The following is a 26,455-nucleotide window of genomic DNA, read 5'->3' on the forward strand; positions in this document are numbered from 1 at the left end:
CCCTCAAAGCCTTTAAAATGACCAAAATACCCCCCCCCCAAAACCTAAAAATGTGACCGAAATACCCTTGAAACCTAAAAATTACTAAAATACCCCCCTAAGACCCATATAATTAAAGAATCTAATGGGTGATAGCCCCAAAGATTTTAAGAGGAAACACAAGGTGGACATTAGTGATAGCCCCAAAGCTCTTAGGAGGCTAAGAACTGCTTGTGAGAAATCAAAGCATATTCTTTCTTTTGCAATTGAGACGGACATTGCAGTCGATTCTTTGTATAAAGGTATTGATTTCTCTTCAACTATTACCCGTGCCAAATTTGAGGAACTCAACATGGATTTGTTCAAGAAGTGTATTGATATTGTGAAGAAGTACTTGACTAACTCAAAGATGGACAAGAATTGTGTCCATAATGTTGTTGTTTTGGGTTGTTCTTCCAGAATTCCTAAGGTGCAACAGTTGTTGCAAGACTTCTTCAAAGGAAAGGAGCTTTGTAAGAGCATTAATCCAGATGAGGCTGTGGCTTATGGAGCCGCTGTTCAAGCTGCTATCTTGACTGGTAAAGATAATGAGAAACTGTTAGGTTCTAAAGACTTAGGTATTTATGTATTTAGAACTCTAATGTGTATTGTTGGCAAACCATGATCAAAACAATGTGTTTTAGAAGTGTTTTAGTCATGTTCAAAGTTATGCATTTATGTAAAGTTGGAATCGAGCTAATGTAGAAAAGATTTATGCATTTTGGTCTGGCTCGATCGATTGAAGCTTAGGCTCGATTGATCGAAGCTCGGGCAGAATGTTTTTTCTGCAGATTTCCTACTCAGCCCTAGTTGTTTTAAAACGTTTTAGAGTTTTCTAATTTGTCCTAAGTATAAAAGGCAAACCCTAGCCACGTTTTAGTGTTGCTCATATTGCGATTTGTGTAAATCTCTTGAGAGATCTAGATGAGCTTTCTTTTAAACAAACTTAGGGTTTTCAAGGAGAAGATATATCTACACCTTGATGATTAACTCGGTTGCTGCCATTGAAGCTTAAAGAAAACACAAGCGGGTGTGCTTATATCTGGTGGTGAATCCAAGAAAGAAGGAGTCCGTGGATTCGGAACTTGCACATAGTCGTGTCAATAAGTTCTACTGGTTGTAGCTGTAAGGTTGAATTTAATCAACCATCTTATTGGCTTTATTCCGTACCAAATTTGCTTGTATTTCAGCATTTAGTAACCTTATATTTAGATGGGTTTGTTGTAAGGGTAGTGAGTGAGATAGAGTGTTGAATGCTTAAGAGTGTGCAAGAAAACAGATTCTCGCGGCTGGATCTTGCGGGTGACTCGCGGCTACAAGCCGCCAGATGCAGCACACATGCCAAGTATGCCAGAAGGTGAACAGTTATGCTAGCTGGAGCACTACAGGACAAAATAGGATAACTGGCCATACGGTTATCTCGCGATTGGATCTCGCGACTCAGTCAAGTCGCGAGGCCAAGCCGCGAGCTAGACCTGTTTTGAAACCTGACGTTTCACATTCCTCTCTCACCCTAGTATATATACCCCTTATACTCACAAAAGAATGAGAGCTTCCAGAGAGAATTTTGAGAGAGAAACCCTAGAGTAAAACAAGATTGATTCACCTACAATCTATACATTAGAGTTTCTTCAAATTCCTCAACTCTCTTCCTCTCCATTGTCAAACCCTTGAGAGGCATTTTACCAAAACCTTGTTCTCACCATATTCATTACTGTGAGAGGGTTGTTTGGTGTTCTAGGAAGCAGTTAGGAAGGAACCAATCTACATTGGTTGATGCTATGGTCTAGTAGCGGAATCTGGGAAGCTAGAAAAGAAAAAGGTTCGACGCAACCTCGTTGGAGCAAGAAGCTTGGAGGGCTTAGGTGCACTGGGTAGATTAGGCTTGGAGGGTCTATTGCTGTCCATGTATCCCAACTACATTTTCTAGTGGATTGTTTACCGCTTGGAGGGCGGCGGAGAGGTTTTACGCCGAGGGCTTCGATTTCCTCTTCGATAACACATCGCGTATTGTCTTTGTGTTTGTATCTTCCTTCCCTTTTATCTTTGCCTTTTATTATCTGCTATGGGTTGTGATTTTAATTTGGCTTAGGTAGTTTTTCCAATTCTATATTATAACTTTTGTTCATTTTTCGCACACTAGTTGTTTGACATAAAACTTGAATAGGTTATTTTGTAAATTAGGGGTCTAAATGTTCAAGGGTGTTTTTACACTATTTGAAATTTCAATTGGTATCAGAGCGGGTACACTTCTAGTGGTTTCATTACCATTGTGTGATCCTTGACTCCCTATTGAGATGGATCGGTCTCAATCCCTAAATGCACTTCTATATTTTGATGGTAGTAATTATGTTTTTTGGAAGGTTCGTATGAGAGCTTTTCTGTGTTCGATTGATGAATCTATTTGGGATGCTGTTGAGATAGGTTGGACCAGGCCTGAGGAAGCCAAATCCACATGGGATAAGGCAGCACTCGTTGCATCCAATGCTAACAGTAAAACACTCGCTGCATCTAATGCTAACAGTAAAGCACTCAATGCTATTTTCTGTGGTGTGTCTCCAGATGAATTTCACAGGATCTCTCACATTACCGTTGCTAAAGAAGCATGGGAGATATTGGAGACCACTTACGAAGGCATGAAGAAAGTAAAAGACACCAAGCTGCAGATGCTAACCACTCGGTTTGAGGAGTTAAAAATGAGTGAGGATGAGTCCTTTGACTCTTTCTATAGCAAGCTGAATGAGGTAATTGTAAGCAAGTTCAATTTGGGAGAGAAAACGGAGGATTCTAAAATTGTAAGGAAGATTCTTCGATCATTGCCAGAATGTTTTGGTGCTAAAGTGACAGCGATTGAAGAGAGCAAGGACCTTGATGACATCAAAGTTCAGGAGCTGGTTGGTTCTCTTCAGACTTATGAGATGTCGCTGCCCAATCAACGGAAGGGTAAATCTCTTGCTCTTAAGACCATTAATGAGAAGGTGGAAGACCATGACTCATCGAGAGAAGATGTGGTTGACAAAGATGTTGCATACCTTGTAAAAAATTTCCGAAAATTCTTGAAATTCAAAAATAATGGCAAATTTGGTGATAAAGGAAAATTCCAAAGTTCAGGAAGGGAGAAAAGGGAATTCAAAAAGAAAGATGGAAAAGAATCCCAATCTACACAAGGTGTCACTTGTTTCGAATGTAATGGGTATGGACACTTTAAGAAAGAATGTTCGAATTATTTGAAATCTAAAGGCAAAGTGTATGGCATGACATTTAGTGACTCGGATTCATCCGACTCAAATTCTGAAGAAAGCAGTGATGGAGAGGGGAACTATTCAGCTTTTATGACTATTGTCCATGTTGAGTCTTTAGACGAGTTGATTCTGCTTGTACGAGACCTTGGAGAACATAGTGATGAAGAATCACTGGGAGTTGTTGAAGAATCAGATGCTGAAGAAGATGAAAGCACAAGCAATCTTCAAGAGAATTATAACTCACTCCTGGAGAAGTCGGGTGATTACACAAGGGTGGCCAAGGTAGTTGTGAGAAAAATAAAGAAGGCAAAGGAGGACTATAAAAATCTCCTAATTCGATATAGGGAGGCCAAATGTGAGAGAGAAATACTGAATGATGAGCTATCAGAAACTTACACAAAAGTGAGATTTCTTGAGTAAGAGGTTGTGCAAGCGAATGCTAAAATAGAGAGGGTCACCACCAAGAAGCTAGATGATGTTATTTCATCTCAAAAGAGTTTTTCAGACAAATCTAGATTGGGATATACCGGAGGAAGTAGCTCATTTGGAAATGTCACTAAAGAAGTGAAGTTTATAAAGGCCAAAAAATCAGCTGATGTTAGTCCTACTGCTAAGAAGTCCGAGATAGAGGAGAAGAGAAATGTGGGGAACGAACAGTTGTTGAATTCACGTAATCAATCTGTGGGCAGGTCTGAATCTCGAGCCAAGTCTCGTCCACGACCACAAAGAGGTCCTAGATCAAATTATGTGCGTCATCATTGCGGACTTCAAAGGCATACTCGACCAAATTGTCAAAAGCTGAGAGCAAAGAATAGTGCAACTCCTTAAAGGTCATGAGGACCTAGAAATGATAGAAGAAATTGGGCTGGTGAATCATCAAGAGATCAAAACGGTGATCCTGGAATGATGAACGTGATGAAGATGATTGGTACATTCACCAATTGCTTGGAAAGCTTCACACGAAGGTTTGAAAGCCCTAACTCCCGTACCCAATCCTATAAGGAAATCACCCCAAACGTAAGTGACGTGTGGGTGAAAAAGAGTACTCATGCATAAGTATTATAACATGTCCATGCATTAATACTTCCTATACTTTGTGACGGTGTTTGATTGTTTGCTTGTTATTTATGTTGATGGTTGTTTGTTTGTCTATTTGTGCATACTTTTGGTTTTCTTTTTGTTTTTGATCAATCTTTTTCTTCTTGTGTCAAAAATCCAAAAATCAAATAAAAATTAGAAAATCAAAAAGTTTGATTGACATAGTTGAGTTCTGTCTCAAAACTTGTTTTGCCTTGTACCTTTGTGCTAATGGCTTTGTGCATTTTCGAGCATAGCTTGTTTCTTTGCACTCTTATTACTGTGGGAGAAATCTTGAAATCTATGTGATTGTCATAAATAGATCTTCAAACTTGTCATGAATGATTAGTGAATGGTTATGATGATCTTGAGACATGCATAGACTTGTGTCTATATATCTTCCAACTCTTTATTTTTGTTTTTGCTAAAAAGAGCTCACCAAATGTAAATCTCCAAATGAAAAGAGATATTGAGCTGCAAAAACCTATCGTACATACTATTATTCGACTAGGAAAAAGGGAAAGCGACCAAAAATTAAAGTGAAAGTTTATTCAAAAAGCCAAAAGCTATCTTATCAAGGTGAAATATCAAATATCACTCTCACAATGAGAGGTGATTGTCTCGAAAGGATTTAAAAAAGTCAAATGCTATGATTGAAAGTGGAGTCAAATGTAAAACTCCAAGTTATGTTATCAAATTTTGTGGGAAGTCATATATGCATATTTCTATAATTGAGATGGGTCACATGATCTAGTGCTAATTGTGTATGCCTTGGTTGAATTGATCATTGAACCTTCACATTAGACTAAAGACTTTCTCATTGTTGATATCCACACACAACACACAAGTTTATGTTCAATAAATGCCATATTCATTTGTGTGATTGTACTTGATGAAATGTGTTTTCACATGCTCAATCTTTGTTGATTCAAGCACAAAAAGATTTTTGAGTGTTTTAAGTGTTTTTTTTGGAAAGTATTTTGTTCTTAAAATCTAAAAAATTTCAAAAATTCATTTTTGCCTTGTTTTGGCAACTCAGTCACGGGTAAGTCAAGTCGTAAGTTTACGAGTCAATTTTGGCGACTTGTTCGCGAGTAGAAGGTCTAATTGCGAGGATTACTCAAAGATTTTCGCAGCTCAGCTCGCGACTCCCTCGCTGGTAGACCTTCCAGTCGCGAAAAACACTTAGAAAATTTTTTCAAAATTTTGTCTTTGAGTGTTTTGGCGGCTTGACTTGGCGTCTTGTTGGCGACTTACTTAAGTCGCGAAAAACGCGTGTTTGGCAAAAATAGGGACAGTTTTGAAATCTTTTTCAGTTTTCCCTCGAACTTATTGTGATTGTTCATTGTCTTTTCTTTCTGAAACTTCTCAAACACACCGTGTTACCCACTTCTAACTCTATTGTTGCTTCATTTCTTCTCAAAATCATCAAGAAAAAGTATGGGTCTTATTTTCCTCATCTCATATTCTCTATTTAATGAATGTTTTTCTTGCCATTTGAGTAGATACTATTTTCGAAACATTCTTCTCTTTGTTTGATGGGTATGGCTGGTTGTGTATGTTGCTGCTTTCATCCGTTTTCATATTGTTCGTCACACTGTGCTTTTTCTTTGTTCTGTTATTTGCCTGTTGTTGATTTTCAAACTCTTTTGATAAATGGGTTTGGTACTTTTTGTGACTTGCTCCATTCATTTGTGTGTGTGTGTTGAAGTATGCTTTGCGGCATTGGATTACTTATCTCATATTACTATGTTTTTATGATGACATAACATGTGTGTGATTGCATCTTGAAAGTATCTCTTTAAAACACTTCATTTTCTGAATGTTATGTCTCGCTGCCATGTGCTCTATTTTGGGTGTTCTGATATTTCATTTTGATATTTTATGCCTGTTCCTATCTTATGTGGTCTTATTTATGCTATCCGTTCTTAATGTTCGAATGTTGTCAATCTGTGCATATCATGGTCATGGTAGACTGTCTCATTGATAGTTATTTTTAAACTTGTGTTTCTCTATGCTTTATTGCACTTTCACCATTTTGTTGCTCCTGTCTCATTGTGCACTTTAGTATTGATTGTGGTTTTGTTTGGGTCTGACCTGTCTTAAGTTTGTATTTGTGTATAAAATCTCTAGTTTACACTCTTATTTGCATCTAATCATGTTGATATTTATCTTGTGTGATGCTATTTTTGGTTAATTGCTGTGTGCCTATTCTCTTGCAGATGTCTCATCGATCCTCTAAGGGCAAAGACATTGTTGCTGACGATCCAACAACCCCAGTTGCTAAAAGGACTCGACTCTCATCTCAGTCATCTCAAGACTCCAATTTGGAGAGGTTCAGAACCCCGCTTACCTCACATATCTACTCAAACATCTTTGACAAGTCAACTCCTATAGTGGAACAGGTGGTTGAGTTTGACACCTTAGGGACCACTTTTATCCCTCGAATCTTTGCGCCACAAGATTGGGCAAGCCTATTTAGGAATTTTGTCGATCTAATGGATGAACTGGTTAAGGAATGCTACTCTAATGCAAGTGATCTTGGAGTTGAACTCATTTTCTGGATCAGAGGAAAGGAATTTGGGATTTCCCCGAATTCCATCGCCGATATTCTCTGCATCACTAGACCTCAGAATGTGGATCTAACTCCGTACGATGATTGAACTCCAGAGATTCAAGACATTCTACAAGTTCTAGGGTCTGATCATGAAGTATCCAATACAGGCACATCCATCAGCACCGCAAAGTTTACACCAGAGCTGACCACATTGAAGTTGATCATGTTCTCTAATCTTTACCCACTATCCAACACTACCTTCATAAATCTTGGGAGAGCTCAATTCCTTTGTGATCTTATTACAGGAGTCCCCATTGATATTTGTGCTCACATCTTTCAAACCATGAGGAAGACCGCGGCTCGAACTGCAGCTCGAGGATGTATTCCATTTTGTAGTCTCATCATGAAGTTCATTCTTCGTGAAGGCATTGTTCCTCCCACAGATGGAAAAATGTTGATCCGTCAGCGTCCAATTTCCATGTACACTCTTCAAGCTAGCAGAAGTCACTCCTCTAAAACACCAAAGAGTGCACACATCTCTCCGGTTACTCCATCTGCTCCTGAGTCAGAGACACCTGTACATACCACACCTACTCCGCGTGTCATCCCTGAAGCTCCACAAACTAGCATTCCGCAAGCACAGACTGATCCTCAAATTGATAGAGTGGGTAGTTTACTTGCAAATATTTAGAAACGCATAGATGAGATGGTAACACTTCTCTACTCCACCAACAACCATGTTCAAATGTGACTCGAGACCATGGAAAATCAGTTAGAAGCTATTCAACAGAAGTTGGACGATAGCCTTTAGCTATTCATGCCAAAAAGGGGGAGGGCATTCAGTAAGAGAGAGAAAGCTCAGAGGGAAGTATGCATAGTAATAGGGGGAGTACACACATACTTTTGTTTTAAGTCTTATCCTTTAAATTTATAGGCTTATGTTTTTAGATATTTAGTGTTACTATGGGTTTGATATACTGTGGTTTTGGTGTATTTTTGTTTCTAACTCATAACTCATAAACTTGGTTTACTCTTTATATATATTGTTGATGTTATTCAGTATATATTGTGTTTTGTACCCATGTTGCTTTTGTAAGCTTTTAGGGTTATGTTTTTATGCATCTTTGTAGGCTTTATGGTTTGTACCATGCTTTATGCAGCCTTTTATGTTTCGTTTAAATCAGTACTTCTATGTAAATGTCTTGCATTTTCTTTTAAGTACTGTCACTCTTGTGCCATTGTAGGATTGTTCCTAGATGCATATACTTAGTGTAATATGCATTGGTTGAGTGTTGGGCATACAAGTAACTTGCATTGTTTTTGTTAACTTGTATGTTCAAGTGTTCATTCCAAGTGTGAATGAGCACTGTGATCACTACCTTGTAGTGGTTACCTGTTTGATCAAGCCATGAGTTGGTTCTTCTCTTTATCTTTGCTTGATCACTTTAAGCCTGTTTCATATGTATTTCATACTTTTCTGCATACAATGATCATGGTGTATTGTTGTGTTTCAGGAGTTTCATGTTCTTATGATTCAAGTGCTTCACAGCTTCTAGAGTTATGTGTGAGTAAGTTTTGTTCAACTGTTCCCAACTCACATGTTAAGTCTAGAGTCTGTTTTAGGGTTTTGTCACGGAATAGCCAAAGGGGGAGATTGTAAGGTTGAATTTAATCAACCATCTTATTGGCTTTATTCCGTGCCAAATTTGCTTGTATTTCAGTATTTAGTAACCTTGTATTTAGGTGAGTTTGTTGTAAGGGTAGTGAGTGAGATAGAGTGTTGAATGCTCAAGAATGTGCAAGAAAACAGATTTTCGCGGCTAGATCTCGCGGGTGACTCGTGGCTGCAAGCCACCAGATGCAGCACACGTGCCAAGCATGCTAGAAGGTGAATAGTCATGCTAGCTGGAGCACTACAGGACAAAACAGGACAACTGGCCATACAGTTATCTCGCGACTGGATCTCGCGACTCAGTCAAGTCGCGAGGCCAAGCCGCGAGCCAGCCCTATTTTGAAAAACCTGACGTTTCACATTCCTCTCTCACCCTAGTATATATACCCCTTATACCCACAAAAGAATGAGAGCTTCTAGAGAGAATTTTGAGAGAGAAACCCTAGAGTGAAACAAGATTGATTCACTTACAATCTATACATTAGAGTCTCTTCAAATTCCTCAACTCTCTTCCTCTCCATTGTCAAACCCTTGAGAGGCATTTTACCAAAATCTTGTTCTCACCATATTCATTACTGTGAGAGGGCTGTTTGGTGTTCTGGGAAGCAGTTAGGAAAGAACCAATCTACATTGGTTGATGCTATAGTCTAGTAGCGGAATCTGGGAAGTTAGAAAAGAAAAAGGTTCGGCGCAACCTCGCTGGAGTAAGAAGCTTGGAGGGTTTTTAGAAAAGAAAAAGGTTCGGCGCAACCTCGCTGGAGTAAGAAGCTTGGAGGGTTTAGGTGCACTGGGTAGATTAGGCTTGGAGGGTCTATTGCTGTCCATGTATCCCAACTATATTTTCTAGTGGATTGTTTACCGCTTGGAGGGCGGCGAAGAGGTTTTACGCCGAGGGCTTCGATTTCCTCTTCAATAACACATCGTGTGTTGTCTTTGTGTTTGCATCTTCCTTCCTTTTTATCTTTGCCTTTTATTATCTGCTATGGGTTGTGATTTTAATTTGGCTTAGATAGTTTTTCCAATTCTATATTATAGCTTTTGTTCATTTTCCGCACACTAGTTATTTGACATAAAACTTGAATTGGTTTTTTTGTAAATTGGGGGTCTAAATGTTCAAGGGTGTTTTTACACTATTTGAACTTTCAGTAGCAATAAGACGTTGAGCATGGGGGCTTGTAAGTCTTATTGTATGAACTTCGATTCTTTCAAGATAGTGGATTCAAGTTTACCTTGAGGATAGTTAGGTCAAATCCTCCCCAGGTTTTTACCGGTTTGGTTGCTTGGATGATCATATCTTGTGTTATTTATCTTTTCGCTGCTTTGCATGATATGATCTTTGTTATCGTGATAACCTAGATTTGTTAAATTGGACTAAGTAACAACTTGGCTAATTACCTAGGTTAAATCTATTGAGTTTTAAGGGGTCTAAAAACTATCAGAAACTTTAAGATATCATGCTCTTAGATGTCATCCCTTTGTCTCTTGGCATTTTAACTGATCCTACGAAAGATATGTCTGTTTTGGTTCCAAGAAATTCTTCCATTCCTGCCAAAAAGGAGGGAAACATCACCACCAAATGTGACAACCAAACTTCTATTATCATCCCAGTTTACAAGGGTGAGAAAGCAAGAGCTACGGATAACAACTTCTTGGGGGAATTTGTGCTTCATGGTATTCCTGCAGCACCCAGGGGTGTTGCTCAGGTAAAAGTTTGCTTTGATATTGATGCTAATGGTATCTTGAATGTTTCTGCTGAGGAGATTACCATTGGCTCGATGAGTAAGATCACCATCACTAAAGATAAGTTAAGTCTGTTCGGTGAAGAGATTGAGAGGATGGTGAAGGATGTAGAGACATACAAGGCTAAAGATGATGAACACAGGAAGAAGTCTAATGCTAGGAAAGCTTTGGTGGACTATGCTTGCAGGGTGAGGAATACTATCAATGATGAGAAGATTGGTGCCAAGGTTGACCCTGAATGTAAGAAAAAGATTAACGATGCTATTGAACAGGTATTTCAGTGGTTAGATGACCATGAGCTCCTGGATTCAGGACTCTATGAAGACAAGCTAAAATGGGTCCAAAGTGTTTGCAATCCCATTAGTACGTATTTGAGGCAGCCCCCACAAAGTTTCTAGTGTTTTACTACATTTGTGTTCGTTCTAGTGATTTCTTGTTAGTTATTTGGTCTTTGTTAGGCAATTGTTGTGAATTTTGAAGACATTTCCACTAATAAGGATAGCTTCAAACCATAGCTTGGTGTTGCTGAATTCTTTTTCAGTATACATATCTAATTTTTATTGTTTAGAAAATAAACCTAATTTTATAAGGATTTATTTGGTATTGGGTTGCTTTATAAAAAAAAAGAAAAAGAAAATGTGTGGGCTTTAATTATAATTTAAAGAAACATAGTTTATCAATATTTGTTACTTTAAAAATCAAATTGAAAATATGTATTTGACTAATCATGTGAAAAACTGTGGATTTTTGATAACTTGTATGGTAACTTAAAAAAAAAAATCAACTATAAGTAAAAAAAAAAAAAAAAAAAATTCATTTTATATTATATATAAATATTGATGTATATATAGATATAAATATAGATTAGAAAGTAATTTTTTTTTTTTTTACAAATTTTTAGTGGCCTTGTTTCCTTGAAATCCTAGAAACTTTTTTTTTTTTTTTTCCTCTCTCTCTCTCTCTCAGCAAAATTTTTTCCTGTCTTCTAAACGGAAAGGAAAACAAGGCGAAATGGTGTTGAAGCTCAATCTCAAGAAAGCTTATTATCATGTCTAGTGTTAAAACTTAATGCTGTAGAAAAATGTACTTAGATTCAAAAAGTGTCATCTGTAATAATTGCTTGTGAGGTTGCTGAATATATCCATTTGCTATTGATAATATAGTCATTTGTAAATGAACTGAGTCTCCTTATAAGCATTAAAAGTTGCTAGCGGAGTTCTCCATTTTGATTCCCAATTTGAGATGGGCAAAGAGCTGTTTTTACTAAATGAAGTAATGTTTCTGTTGTTTAATGGCCCTGCCTTATAACAAAATAGTTTCATCTTTAGTTTTATGTGGCCACATACCCATGCTTTTGGATTATGTGATGCAATTTTCTCTTTTTCTTTCCCATTATGGATACAAGTCTTTCCTAACTCAGTTTTCGCAAATTGTTTTAATATGTTAAATCCCCACGTTCTCATCTAGTTTTTTTGTTTTGGCTCTATTCTTGTCATGGTTCAATCCAAAAGCATGCGCAGCAATCTTGTGGAAGAGTGCCTTAGCTGCTCCACAGGTTTATACAGCATTCACTCTTAGGATTTTCTGCCTGTTGTTAATTTAATTTTAATCTATTAACAGTTTGTTTTGTGCAGGCAGCTAAGACACTAAGGGTTACTGCTACTGAGTTGTGCAAGCTGCAGATTGCAGATGGTGTTATTCCTATAAATGATCCCTTCTTTATTCTATGCAGTTGTTTCTCTTCTATTTCTTACTTTTAGCGACTTTCATCTGTCCTAGTGTAGAAACCATGACCAATTGGCACCTTCTCCAAACAATAAAGTGGGATGAAACCTGGCTTTTTGCATGCATATTTGATGAGTGAACGGTTATTCTATTTAATTCCTAGAAGTTTGTCTATGTTGTTTGTCCTGGTTGTTTTTTGGTAGATCCTGCTACTTTTCTTTTATGTTTTCCTTTTAATTGATCCATTCTATGGCCCCTTTTTTCTAGTGAAGATGTCTAAAGGGGGGCAAAGTACTGATTTGTGTCATAAGGTATGTTTCACAGGGATTTATGGGATTGACTTTTTGTAGTAATTGGCTGGAATTTTTGGGTATTTTGTGTTGTTTTTTCTTGATAAAAGTTTTAAACCACTTGTTAAAATTGTCTAAACTTGTATGCCAAAATCCAATATGCCACATCTCATTCCTTTGTTGTCTGAACTTGTATTATAAGGAGCTTTGAACAAGAGTTTTTGGCTCTAGTATCACCTGCGATTTTGAGGAGTCCAAGAAACATTGATTATAGTTACATAATTGATCTAATCAATAAAAAATTGATGTAAATTACACTTTCCGCCTTTTTTTTAATTAAATACGAAATTCAAATAATTATTTAATTAGATCATCCAAACTTTGTTAAATCTAGGAGATTTTGCTGCGTTTGTTTATACAATTTAATATTTCATGAATTTCCTGCGTTTAAGCTTTTGATGCTTGAATTGATTCTGCATAATTACAGCCAGCCATTTTACTATTTTTTTTTTTTTTTTTACTATTGTTGCAGTATGGTTAGTTAATTAGGACTGGTTTTTGCAAAAAAATGCTTTTTCTCTCTAACCATTCATAGTTGAGTTTGATTGTTATGCTTATGCACTAAAGAGTGAGTATCCCAACTGATCAGGTATGTCTTTCTTTTTGTTGTTGAAATTTTTCTTGCTATATCCCTCTCAGATCTCCCTTTAGTGCTTGAAATGAGATTAAAAAAAATATATATAGTTTTGAGTATTTTATAACTGTTACAGTTGTGTTTGGTGTTGTGAATGCTTACAATGTGCGGTGTTAGTAACATTGTCAATACAATAGTTGAGCTACTAGAACAAAACATATAGATTTTTTTTTGGTGATTTATGTTGTCTAGTTCCTGATATGACTCTCATAACTCTCAAGAATTTCTGAGGTTTTTTGTTTTTATAAACCTTCCTCTTTCCTTACTGGATTATTAGGAATTATATTGAATATCAAAGTTCTTTGTTGTGGAATTTTATTCAATCTCTGGAAATAAGAAATTGCATCCTTAGAACTACAATACTGGTTTATAAGTGCCAAAGGCAAAATTTTGTCTTTTTAGAAGCAATAGAAGTAGTTTCAAAGTCCTAACTAAATGATGGATACCTAGATTATTTTGAATTTCTACCACCTCCAAGTTTTGGCCACATGCACCAAATGAATTTGATGGTTCATGGGACTGGTTGTTCCCAAGGTTTTGCTTAATGCGGCAGTAAATGGAGAAATGGCCACTTGGCTACTCATATATAGAAATATACCAAGAATTTGCCAATGAATGACCATACTAATATGCTTGTTTTGTGAGGAAAAATTTGTCAGGAAAATTTTGAGCATGTGTTTACTTTAATTCGCATCTCTGCTTCAGTTCATGATGCAAGCATTTTTCTTACGATCTACAAAATTATGTGCAATCTCAATTTGGAAATAGGATGCACAAGTTGGAGTACAAATAGTGCTATGAATTTACCTTGTCAGTAATGGCTTGGACTATCCCTTTCTCTGTAGTTTTCTTCATAGGCAGGGAGCGGCAAAGGTTGGATATAATTCATCCATTTTGAATATAATATACCTGTGTGTTGAATTTAATGTAGTATGGATCTCTTGGTGGATGGTTGTGTTATTTTGTAGTTACATCTGTTGCCCCACATATGGTGTTACAACTGGTGGACACAATATGGAGACTCTAAATTTAAAAGACACTGTTGAAAAGGATACCTTCTTCCGCAAGCTTCCAAATTTAGCAGAGCAGCTTCCTCGTCCAATTGTCCTGAAAAAAGTGTGACATGGAAATTCTAATGTTATATATCTACCTGAAATGTCTTTGAATGCCAGCTTATGTTTTTGTTTTCTTGTTTATACAGTTAGTTCCATTATTAGCTTCCGCACTTGAATTTGGTTCAGCTGCTGCCCCTGCTTTGGCTGCCTTGTTGAAAATGGGTTCCTGGCTTTCGAAAGAAGAATTCAGTGCCAAGGTCATGCTCTTTCAGTACCTTTACAATATCCTTATTTTCAGATGTTAATTTTTATCTTGTAATGATCTGGGTTGATTGGTTTTAGTACATTGGACTTTTGATGTTTTTGTATTTGGTTGTATACATTGGACGATGTATTTGTATTTGGTTGTATATATTGAACTTTTGATATATTTGGTTGTAGTATGTGGTTTTTGTGCATGATTGTGGTTTTTTTTTTTTTTTAATAAAAAAAAAAATCTTATTTTGAGGGTTAAGAGACCCTTAAATAACCTTATTCATCAAGGGTTGTACATGTAAATCTTTTAACCCTTGGTAAATAAGGTTATTTAAGGGTCTTTTAACCCTCAAAATAAGATAGAGCACCTGTTTTGAGGGCCACGAAGGTCTTCAAAATTTCCTGTTTAACGGTATAAGTTTCAAAGGTTATCAAGGGTCGATTCGACTCTTAAAATAATTTTTCTTAATGTTTTTTAATACTTTTTTCAAGGATTTTGACCCTTGAAAAAAGTCATCTTTGTTGTAGTGAGTATTCAATAATTTTCCACATTTAAAATGTGTAAATTTACATATAGGTGATGTGTTAATTTTAATTCTTTTTCTTCTTAATTTCTATAATTTCTATGACGATTACACAACAAACATTGCTGTTAAAAAAAACACTCACAACAAACATTTTAATTTACATTTAATCATAAAAATTTGAAGAATAATATAACAGCGTTCACAGTGATGCTCTTAATTTGCTAAAAAGTTATTTTTAGCACCATAAACAACAAAATGCATGTTGCATTCATGGTGCTAAAGCTAAAAAACTGTAAAAAATGACAACTTACTATAGCTACAAAGTTATAAAATATTTTTTTATTCCAATTCATCTCTCTTCTTCTATTTCTTTCTCTCTTTAGCTCTCTAGCTTGTTCTCTCTCTTTCTTCTATCATTTTTTTTTCTTCTCTTCTCCTCACACTTGAATCCTATTTTTCTCTCTTCACTCTCTCTTTTGTAGTGATGATGGGTTTTGTGGCCGGTTGTGGGAGTAGTGGTGATAGGTTTTGTAACCGGTTGTGGGTTGTTGGGTTTAATGTCATTTTGAGCCTAGTGGTAGTGGTGGTGGTGTTAGGTTTTCATGGCCGATTGTGTGGGTTTGATGGGTTTTTGTGGCCAGTTGTGGGTAGGTTTGTTGGGTTTTTGTGGCAGAGAGGAAGAGGGAGGAAGTGAGAAAGAAATTAATTAATAAATAAACAATGTTTGGCTTAGATGTGAAAAATAAGAGAATTGATGTAGTGAGAGTTATGAAATGGTGTGTTAAAATAGATCAAGTAAGTTTTTGAGATGTTAAAAACTAAAAATTTTACCCTTACCATTGTGAATGCTCTAACAATGCATAATTAATTTAAGTTGTAATGGTCTTTGTTACGTATTTGTAATTTCCTTTTAAATTCATATATCAATAATAATTAAATTTGTATATTATAAAAAATAAATAATAGAAGAGGAATTTACTTTCAACCAAAAAAAAAAAAAATCTTTTATTGGATACAAGTCCTTTGAGAATGCATTCAAGTGGAATCTCCTTGTCCAATACCCCCACCCCTGATTTTGGAGTGTCTCTCAACTCCAAAGTACTTTGTACTCTATAGTATACTATAGAGTACAGAGTACAAAATACTTGAGAGTTGAGAGTCACTCCAAAATTGGGTTTATCCACTAGGCAACAAATCTCAATTTGAGCATAATGGCTTTTAAGAAGTTGCACTTGACATGATTATAAGCCTTACTAACATGATTATAAGCTTGAAATTACGTCCTATTTTTCTTTCCGTAGAGGTCTAACATGTAATTTTGCTAAATCAAAGGGGCGAAATTTCAAGGTGACAGCCAACAAGACCACTAAAAAAAAATTGGAAAATAAACATTTATTTTTCTAATCTATATTTATATCTATACTTACATAATTTTTTATATAATGTTTTTTGGATAAACTACATATTTGATCCTATCCTTTTCACCGTATTTCAATTTAGTCCCTAACCTGTTAGTGTTGTGTCAATTTAGTCATTGCCATTATCTCTTGAATAAAAATTGCTGACATGCCTATAGGTATAAACTATTTTACAAATTGTTGATATGGGACGATACACATCAGCTTTTTAAAAATACTAAAATACACATAAAATTATAACAAGTCAAATTTAAAGTATTCATTAAGATTTTAAAAATACTCAAACTAAATTAGAGCACCATAACATCTCCACCCAATTTTCACCGCCGGCATCCCTTCAACCTTTTGCTCTTTGGTGACTACCCACCCACTTGTCTAATGCTTTCTCTGAAACCAAAACTTCTTTGGAAGGAGAACAAATCTACATATACAAGTATGCGATGTACATCAAAACTTGTATCTATCTTTCTTTCATTCTTTTTGTTATTTATGGTTTTTTAAAACTCATGGGTTCTTCTTTAATTTTATAATAAAGTTTTCATCTTTGGGTATTCTATGGAAGGGAGACATTTTTTTTTTTTTTTTTTTTTTTTTTTTTTTTTTTTTTTAAGCTTGGAGTGCAAGTGCTGCACTTTTTAAGTATGAGGAAGAAAGTCTTTGCCAAGGTCACTATTCATTGGCTCGCCATCATCATAAAGGAGTAAGAATAGCAGGTGGGTTTGTGCACTGATAGAATTAGAATGGCTTGGATGGGTTGAAAACAAACCAGTGAGGAGAGGGCTTGGTGTTGCTGGAATAGAGAAGGCATTGCTAGAAGGAGAAGACACTGTTGTAAGGGAGAAGGTGTTGTCATCCTCAAAGGTAATTTGCAAGCTAGCATAATTTTGGGAGAGAATATCATTAGTTAGCAAGGTTTTGAAACCATTTAGGAAACTAGCATCTCGAGTCTTTGAAGCTCGAGTTCAGTGACAAAATTGAGCCCTAAAGACTTGAGTTCTAGTGCTAAGGTATAGTAATTTATCCACGTGGATCTCGAGTTTCTCAAACTCAAGAAGTATCTAAAGAACAAAGATGAAAATGATTTGAAGAATCGAAAAACCAGATCCAAAGGAAGAAGAACGATTTGGAAAACGCAGATTCGAAGACATGATCTATAAAACGTAGATCCGAAGAAGAAAAACATAGATTTGGAGTGGAGAACACAGAACGATCTGAACTGGAAAATGTAGATCCAAAGAACGCAGAACGATCTCAACTGGAAAACACAGATCCGAAGAACGCAAAATGATCTGAACAAAGATTTGGAGTGAAGAATGCAGAACTGAAAAACAGAGAAGCAGAATTGAAAAACAAAGGAGGAAGACTCTGCAAAAGTAGATGAGGAAGAAGAAGTGTAGAGGAGGAACTCGAGTTCTACGTGGATTCCACGTGGATAATTTTTGTTTGCCAACTCAGGAACTCAAGCATTTAAGACTCGAGTTTGATCATGAAACTCGAGTCTTAAAAACTCAAGATGCTATTTTTCCACGTTGTTTTGCAAAAATCACCACTAACAAAATTGTTAAAAATTTAAGGCCAAATGGAAAAAAATTCTCATCCTCACCATTGGGGATTTTGGATTTTAGGGAGGGAGGGATTTTGGATTTAATTTAGGTTTACCCTTGTTTAATGAAATTAGGAAGCTTTCTTTTCAAACAAAAATATTTGATTTGGGTTTAAAAGAAAATGAAAAAAATGTGAAGTAATCATAGGTTAGGAATTTTGATCCCAGAAATTACTCACTTAACTTTTCTTTTTTATTTTTTTATTTTTTTTATTTAAGATTATTCTGACATGTTAGACTAGGTGGCAGTCAATATGGCAATAAATTAATTTTTTATTTTGACCGTTTGTCATGCTAGCAATTTTCATCCAAAAGATAATTGCAGAGACTAAATTGACATAACATTGAAAGGTTAGGGACCAAATTAACACAATTGAAATGTTAGAGACTAAATTGAAATATGCTGTAAAGGATAGAAACCAAATATGTAGTTTACCCATGTTTTTTTTAGGAATTTATTTTATTTTATTTTTATATAATGTAATTATGTAACGTTAAATCTTTTTATTTTTGTTAAATAATTTTAAAGTTACATATAAGTTTTTAAAATCCTTTTTTTTTTCAAATAATTAGTCAAATATACATTTAATTTGAATTTTATAATAACAAATAGTGCTAAACTAATTAAAATCCACACTTTTTTTTTTTTTTAATAAAGTTACCCAATACCAAATAAATCTGGTTTATTTTTTAAAATTATAATTAAATTAGATATATTCTTTTCTATAAATTCTCTAATTTTTTATATATCAATATCATATATAAATTTTTTTGTCCAACTTTTTCATGTATTGTACCGTTTGTACTTTGTATAGGTTAATGATTTGCATTATGTTATTTTTTTATTTTTTTTTATTTTTATTTTTATTTTTATGAGAAAGAGTTTTAACCGATGGCGTTCGCTCTTAATGATAGTTTTTTATCATTAGACCAAGACACCAATTAGTTTTTGGTGTAGGTGAAGATTAAATCTCAAATATTTTATTCAACCATCAGAGACTTTACCAATACAAATGTCAACTTTTTTTCATAATATTTTTAACAATATATTAAAAGTAATAAGTTGTGATAGGAATAACATCACTTACATATAAATTTACCTTGATTTCCTTTTTATTATGTACCAATTATATAATAATAGCAATGGCAAAAATTTTGTAGCATTACATTTATGGATTTGCAAAAGCCCAAAAAGGTAGTTTGTACCATTTTTCTCTTGGTCGGTGATTATCACTTTCAATCACAAAATCCCCAACATATAACATTTCGGACCTCCAATTCGGCCTAACAATGTGACCATCTTCGACTACAGGCCCAAAGCTGACATGTCTCCATAGACTGAACCTGTAAAGGAATTAAAGACCAAAATCAGTTTTAAGTTTACCTCATTGAATTTGAAGCCAAAAGGAGAGTTCGAAAATATTGGTGTTTGATGAAATCTGTAATCTTTTTTTGTTGGTTCCTCAAAATTTAGGAAGATTTTAGTTTACACTCGTTTTGGGTTGTGTTGTGCGGCTTGTGCCTGGATTTTACTCGTTTTGATCTCACGTTAAAATCTTCAATTTGAATACAAGCTTGAAATTTATAAACAGAACTTTAATTACCACTGGGCAGCAAATCTGAATTTAAATATAATGGCTTTTAAGTTTTAATAAACTTGTAAAACTTCCTGGAGTGCTGGAAAATTCACCATTTGACTATGTAGGTAACGGGAATAAGACCTTCCATCTAAGTTAAAATTTTGATTGCAAATATGGGCAATTTGACATTTAAATGATGACTTCCAAGTTCTCATAAAGCATACCTTTACCTTAAAATTAAAAGTAATTTCTATGGAATAATGCACCAATATGATGCATTGACACCATGCCATAACTACACCGAGTTAATACTTTCAGGTTAGACATAAATATCTTATCAAAAAGAAAAAAGAATGCAAGCTTTGTATTCATTGGAACAGAAAAATAACAAATATAAGGGAAAAACAGATTACCAATTCCAAGCTACATAACTTGAAAATGAATTTATAAAATTCATAAACTCTAGTAAATTTTATAAACAAAATGAGTGTAAAAATCTCTGCAATGTAAAGAAGCTGAACAGGGCATTGAATTGCAATGACCCAAACCAAGTAAAAATTAAATTGATACTATTGATAAACCAATGCTCGTTTCCACAGGAAACTGAAAATTAAGAAGCACAGCAACACAAAAAAACCTTAAAGATCCAACCCATACTTAAATTGATATTATTGAAATACTACTCCATTTACACTTACCAACTCCTTTTTAAGCATTTCTTCAATATAATATGTTCAAACCTTAGACATCCAACCCATACTTCAAATTCCAAAGGACAGGTATGTAATTCTATTTCCAAAGTATCCAAACCCTAGCCCCAAATTATATTATTGGCGAGGAAGAGAAATATCAATGGAGAGAATGAGAGAGAGAAAACAAGAGAGAATACCAAAATTCCTTTGCAAAGTTCTACTAGGTAATTTCCAAATTCAATCTTTTTTCTCAAGAAAAAAGAGAGAGAGAGAGAGAGAGAGAGAGAGAGAAGATGGTTGAACAAAATGAAAATCACTTTTCAAAGAGAGTGAGCAAAGACTTTATTCGAAAATTAGTTTTCTGAATTCTGAGTTTGTGAGTAAGAGAGAGAGACTTTATTCTGAAGGTTGAAACATTCGGATATCTTTTATTAAGGGTTGTTTTAGAATTCCGTTGATGAATGTAAAAATTTGAGGCAACAATTACGTGGGATTTTAGTGTTTTAGTTTATTTCAAGGGTTTTAATGACCATTGTAACAAGATTAGTCATATTTTAATTAGTGCACCAGTTTTTAGCGTTTGTTTCAACCATTTTCACTAAACCCTTGGAAAAAGTGGGTTGAAACAAGTCATGTTTTTTTTGTAATGATTCTTGGAGTATCATAAATGCATATTTCCTACTCTCACATGAATTATGGGTCCCACTATGAATTTAATTAGTGAGACCAACAATTATGTGAGAGAGGAATATACATTTATGAGACTCTAGAAATACTCAATAATTACCCTTTTAAATGTAGGACTTGTTTATATATTTAAGACCTCCTTCTTCTTTTTTTTTTTTTTTTTTTTTTTTTTTTTTTTTTTTTTTTTTTTTTTTTCATCTTAAGTAAAAAGGAGGAAAAAAGTTTTTTTTCCCTCTCCATAGGAGTGCTCCTTCTCACTGTGGGTGAGACTTTCTTACACTACTCTGGTGGGCAGGGTGGTCATGGATTCCAATTTCCTTGATAAGCTTAGTAAGATATCACTCACAAAGGATTAGGAACTAGATATCGTTGTGTGGGTTACCCATCGTAAAGAAATCCTTGAGGAATGATCCCTTAGCATGCTTGGACGATTTCTGTGCGATAAATCGATTAATCTCAGGGTGGCAAAGAACCTGCTACGCTCATTATGGCGACTAGGGAACTATCTTTAGATTGTGGAGGTTGGTGAAGGGCTACTTCAATTCAAGTTTTCTTTGGAGACACAACTGAAGTGGGTCATTGATAACGGACCTTAGTGCTTTGATAATCATCTCTTAGTACTCTAGTGAAGGGAGAAAGGATTATCGGTGATAAATGTCTCTTTCCCTAGTATACAACTATAGGTTTAGGTGTGGGGTTTGCCCTTCGACCTAATGAACAATGAGGTAGGGAGGGAGATTGGAAGCGGGCTGGGTGACGTCTTGGATGTGGATGTTAAGGCCATAAACTTTGAACGGGCATGCTTTCTTTGAGTTAGGATTGACATTTCGCTGGACAAACCTCTGTGGCGGCGGGCTCTAGTTGTTAGTCCTAAGGGTGATAGGACGTGGGTCACCTTCAAGTATGAGAAAATAGTAGGATTGCGCTTCTTATGTGGAAGACTCGGGCATGAGTTGAAGGGCTGTCCTCATTGATGATCATCACAAAACCCAATGGATAGCAAGGATACTCCATACGACAACGGGATGAAGGCTAGTGGTTGACGAAGCATGGAGGGACCACAAGTCCATGAACGTAACACACCACAACAGCAGCACAAGGGTGGCAGTGGCGCACAAAGTAGGGCTCCGTCTCCCTCTGAACATATTGAGTTGCTGACTAGGACTGAGACCACAAGTTGGGCACATGCAGCGGAATCCTTGGAGGGGAATAATTGTATGAACCCGAATATAAGGGGTGGGGATCCTAGTGGGCCTAAGCCGTAATTAATGGGCGCTGATTTGTCATAGTTTAATGCTCTAGAGAGTACTGAATAGGAAATAAACAATATCTATGGGATCAAACCCATGACTTTAGACCAATGCCATATTAGGATAGTTGACAAACACAAACTCATGGGTGGGGAGCATGTTATTGGTGATGATAGTGAGACATGCAAAGTAAACCACGTGAGCAAGAAAACTCACTCCGAACATGTGCAACCTAGGTGGAAGCAAATAGAATGCATATAGGAAAATGATGGGATGAACATAAGGATGGGATGTTTGATAAAGTGGGAGACAAGAGATTGCATGAAAGTGTTTCAGTGGAGCTTGAACTCGATGTTACTAAGGATGGAAAACATATCAAAATTGGGGTGGACCATACTTATATGGATGCATTAACGGTGGAGGCTGCAATGCAACCCTACCGAGCACAATGATCATCATTAGCTGGAATTGCCGAGGGCTTGATAAACATAAGGATGGGATGTTTGATAAAGTGGGAGACAAGAGATTGCATGAAAGTGTTTCAGTGGAGCTTGAACTCGATGTTACTAAGGATGGAAAACATATCAAAATTGGTGTGGACCATACTTATATGGATGCATTAACGGTGGAGGCTGCAATGCAACCCTACCGAGCACAATGATCATCATTAGCTAGAACTGCCGAGGGCTTAGGAACCAACATGCAATGGGTGTACTCACTAAGTTAGTGAGAAAAAAAGGACCCACCATTTTGTTTCTTATGGAGACAAAGTGGTCTATAATAGAGATGCGAAAACTTTGTTTTGACTTGAACTTCCAATAAGTGCTAGTTGTTCTAAGTGACGGACGTAGTGGAGGGTTGGGTATATTTTGGAAGTCAGAGTGCAACCTACACATTCAGACCTTCTCTTCAAACCATATTGATGCACATATATTACCTGATAGCCAACAACCATGGAGGATTACTGGTTTCTATGGTAGACTGGAGGGACACCGTAATCATGAGTCGTGGCAACTCCTTAGACAGTTACATGCAAGATCCTCACTGCCATGGGTTTGCATGGTGACTTTAATGAAGTACTTCACTCTTTAGAGAAGCACGGTGGTCTTCCTAAATAGCTGTCACCAATGCTAGCATTCAAGGAGACGCTTCTTCACTGTAAGTTGATGGACCTTGGATTCCATGGTTATCCATTTATTTGGTGGAATGGTCAACCAAGTGCAGCATTTGTGGAGCTACATTTGGATAAAGTGTGAGCCAACACGATTTGGCAGGTTTTATTCCCTACAACTAAGGTGTTCCACTAGCAGATTACATACTCTGATCATAATCCTATTCTCATAAACACCTAATATTCTGTCCAACAAGTTCGGCCACGGCATAAGCAACTTCACAGGTTTGAGGAAAGATGGGCGACTCATGAAGGGTGTGAGGAAAAAATCAAGGAAGCATGGTCCCAACACATGCCTAATGGTAGCCTTATGTTTTGATTGTTTGAGAAGATTAAGTTTTGTCAAATGCAACTGGTTGCTTGGAGTCGAGAGGTCTTTGGGAGCACAAGACACTAGTTGGACAAAAAACAGAAGGTACTAGAGGAGTTGATCAACACAGGCTATGGCGACAACCTGGACCAGATCATCCAAGTGCGGGATGATATTAATGACTTGTTACACCATGAGAAGGTGTCTTGGCTGTAAAGATCAAGAGCCATATGGCTCCCAGCAGGGGACAAAAATACCAAGTTTTTCCACAGACGAGCAAGCCAAAGAAGATGAAAAAAATCAGATTGAGGGCCTGATGGATGAAAATGGGAGTTGGAGGTCAGATGAGCAGCAAATAGGTGGTATAGCAAAGAGGTACTTCTAGGATATTTTCTCCACATCACACCAGACCAATGTAAAGGAAGTTCTGACGTCGGTAGATAGTGTAGTAATGGAGGAAATGAACCAGGAGTTGAATAGACCTGTTATGGGAGAGGAGGTGAGGAAAGCATGCTTTACGATGCATCCGTCAAAATCGTCACGCCTAGATGGTATGTCGCCATTTTTCTTTCAAAAATATTGGCACATAATGGGTGAGAATGTCACCGAAGCATTGCTCTCAGTCCAAAACACGGGCCACATCCTTAACAAGATGAATTTCACCCACATCCTACTCATCCCAAAGATTAAGGATCCACAACATATGGTAGACTACCGCCCTATCAATTTGAGCAATGGGGTGAGCCGTATAGTCTCAAAAGTTTTGGCTAATCGTGTAAAAACTATCCTCCTGAATATCATCTCTAATACACAAAGCGCATTTGTTCCTGATAGACTCATCTTCGATAACACGATGGTTGCATATGAGATGTTGCATCAGTTGAGAAACAAAAGACAAGGCAAAATAGGTCACATGGCTGTGAAGCTTGACATTAGTAAAACTTACGACTGAGTGGAATGGGAATTCCTACATAAGATAATGCTAAAACTAGGTTTCACAAAGAGGTGGGTAAACTTGGTTATGCAGTGTGTTTCGACAGCAAACTATACTGTGCTTATTAACGGGGAGCCACGAGGTTTAATCTCTCCAACTCATGGCAAAAGCCAGGGTGACCCTTATCGCCGTACTTGTTCTTATTTTGTGTTGAAGGCCTATCTGCCTTGATTCGGAAAGAGATAGAGTGACAACAGCTTCATGTGGTGCTGTCTTGCCGTCGGGGGGGGGGGGGGTTAGTATCTCCCACTTGCTCTTCGCCGACGACAACCTGTTGTTTTGTCCAGCTCTCCACTTGGAATGTAGTAACCTCATCCATGTGCTTAGTACATATGAAAGAGCCTCAGGCCAAGCTATTAAACGGCAGCCCAAATATGGACCGGATAATGAGGGACGATATTCATAGGTTGCTAAATGCCCAGATAGTAACGGAGTTTGAGAAATACTTGGGACTGCCAATGGTGGGAGGAAAAAATAAGGCCAACATGTTTAAGGACCTTTGGGAAAGAATAGCAAAACGGGTCACGGGTTGGACAGAAAAGCTTATTTTGAAAGCAGGGAGAGAGATTCTAATCAAATCGGTGGCACAAGCAATACCAACATACTCAATGAGCCTATTCAAGCTTCCAAAAGGCCTATGCAATGACATCAACTCTATCATTGCTAAGTATTGGTGGGGACAGACGAGCAACGAGAGAAAGATACACTAGATAAACTAGGAATGGTTGTGTGAGCCTAAGAAAAAGGGTGGAATGGGCTTTTGGAATATTAATGCCTTCAGCTTGGCTATGCTAGCGAAACAGGCATGAAGGTTACTCAACCAATAGAATTCCCTATTCTTCAGAGTGTATAAGGCCAGAAACTTCCCCATGTGCTCTTTTTTGGAAGCCAAACTAGGGAGCAATCCATCGTATGTGTGGAGAAGCATATTACAAGCTAGTGATGTCATACTAGCTAGGTCGAAGTGGACGGTGGGAAGTGGTAACTCAGTGGATATTGCATGTCACGTGTGGTTGCCTTGACCACCATGTTTCCGACGAGATGGGCTAGGACCGACGAAGGTGAGGGAGTTGGTGGATGTAGCTACAAGTCAGTGGGACAGAGCAAAGCTAGCATATTGGTTTGAAAGATATACATGTGATGCATATGGCAATGATGTAATCATTTGGAAGGAGAACAAGGCCCAGAGATTTACAGTCAAAATAGCGTATGATGTGGCACAGAGATTGCTCATCTAGGAAACACCGACGCGGTTGGAAGGGTGCCGCACTAGAGTCCGACGCGGCTACCCGTGCGTCGGTGCCGCATCTAAGTTTTTTTTTACGAATTCGAGCCAACTCGGCTTCGATTTGCACAAACTTGGCTTCGATTTGCGCTGATTCGGGCCGATTTGTGCTGAACCAGGCAGATTCGGCCAGAATCGAGTCGTATCAGCCAAATCGGTTTGTATCGGCCAGCGGCCGAAATGGACCGAAATAGGTCGAAATCGGCCTTGAATCATGTCAAAACAGTCAAAATCAGCTTTGAATGAGGCCCAAACATCCTAAATCTATCATTCCTCAATTTATTCTAAATATTGTTGCTTCTTTTGTGTTTCTTGCCTTTGAAAATATATTTGAAATGAAAAGGATAACATATAGAAAATATATAGAAAAGGATAACATTTTGTTTAGTTTGCCTGCTTTCCCAGCAATGAAATATATTTGTTATCAGTTGTTGTTTGCATGCTGTCCCAGTAATGAAATATATTTGTTATCAGTTGTTGTTTGCATGCTTTCCCAGAATGTTGTTTTGCATGCTTTCAAAGGATGTTGTTTGCATTCTTTTCCAGAATAAAAATTTATTTTTGCCTTTGAAATATATAGAAAATATAAATAAAAATATTTTTAATCGCTGCA

The 26,455-nt window shown here is 36.6% G+C and overlaps 1 protein-coding gene across 1 annotated transcript; it reads left to right on the forward strand.

The window, feature by feature from the left end:
• Nucleotides 1–124: 124 nt before the first annotated feature.
• Nucleotides 125–12,066, forward strand: LOC115957162 (probable mediator of RNA polymerase II transcription subunit 37c). The gene is made up of 3 exons (XM_031075381.1): nucleotides 125–581; nucleotides 10,016–10,669; nucleotides 11,927–12,066. Exons 1-3 carry the CDS (start codon nucleotides 125–127, stop codon nucleotides 12,064–12,066), a joined length of 1,251 nt encoding a protein of 416 aa, XP_030931241.1.
• Nucleotides 12,067–26,455: the final 14,389 nt, after the last annotated feature.

Source organism: Quercus lobata, chromosome 8 (assembly GCF_001633185.2).
Source record: "Quercus lobata isolate SW786 chromosome 8, ValleyOak3.0 Primary Assembly, whole genome shotgun sequence".
In the NCBI taxonomy this organism is placed as follows: Eukaryota; Viridiplantae; Streptophyta; class Magnoliopsida; order Fagales; family Fagaceae; genus Quercus; species Quercus lobata.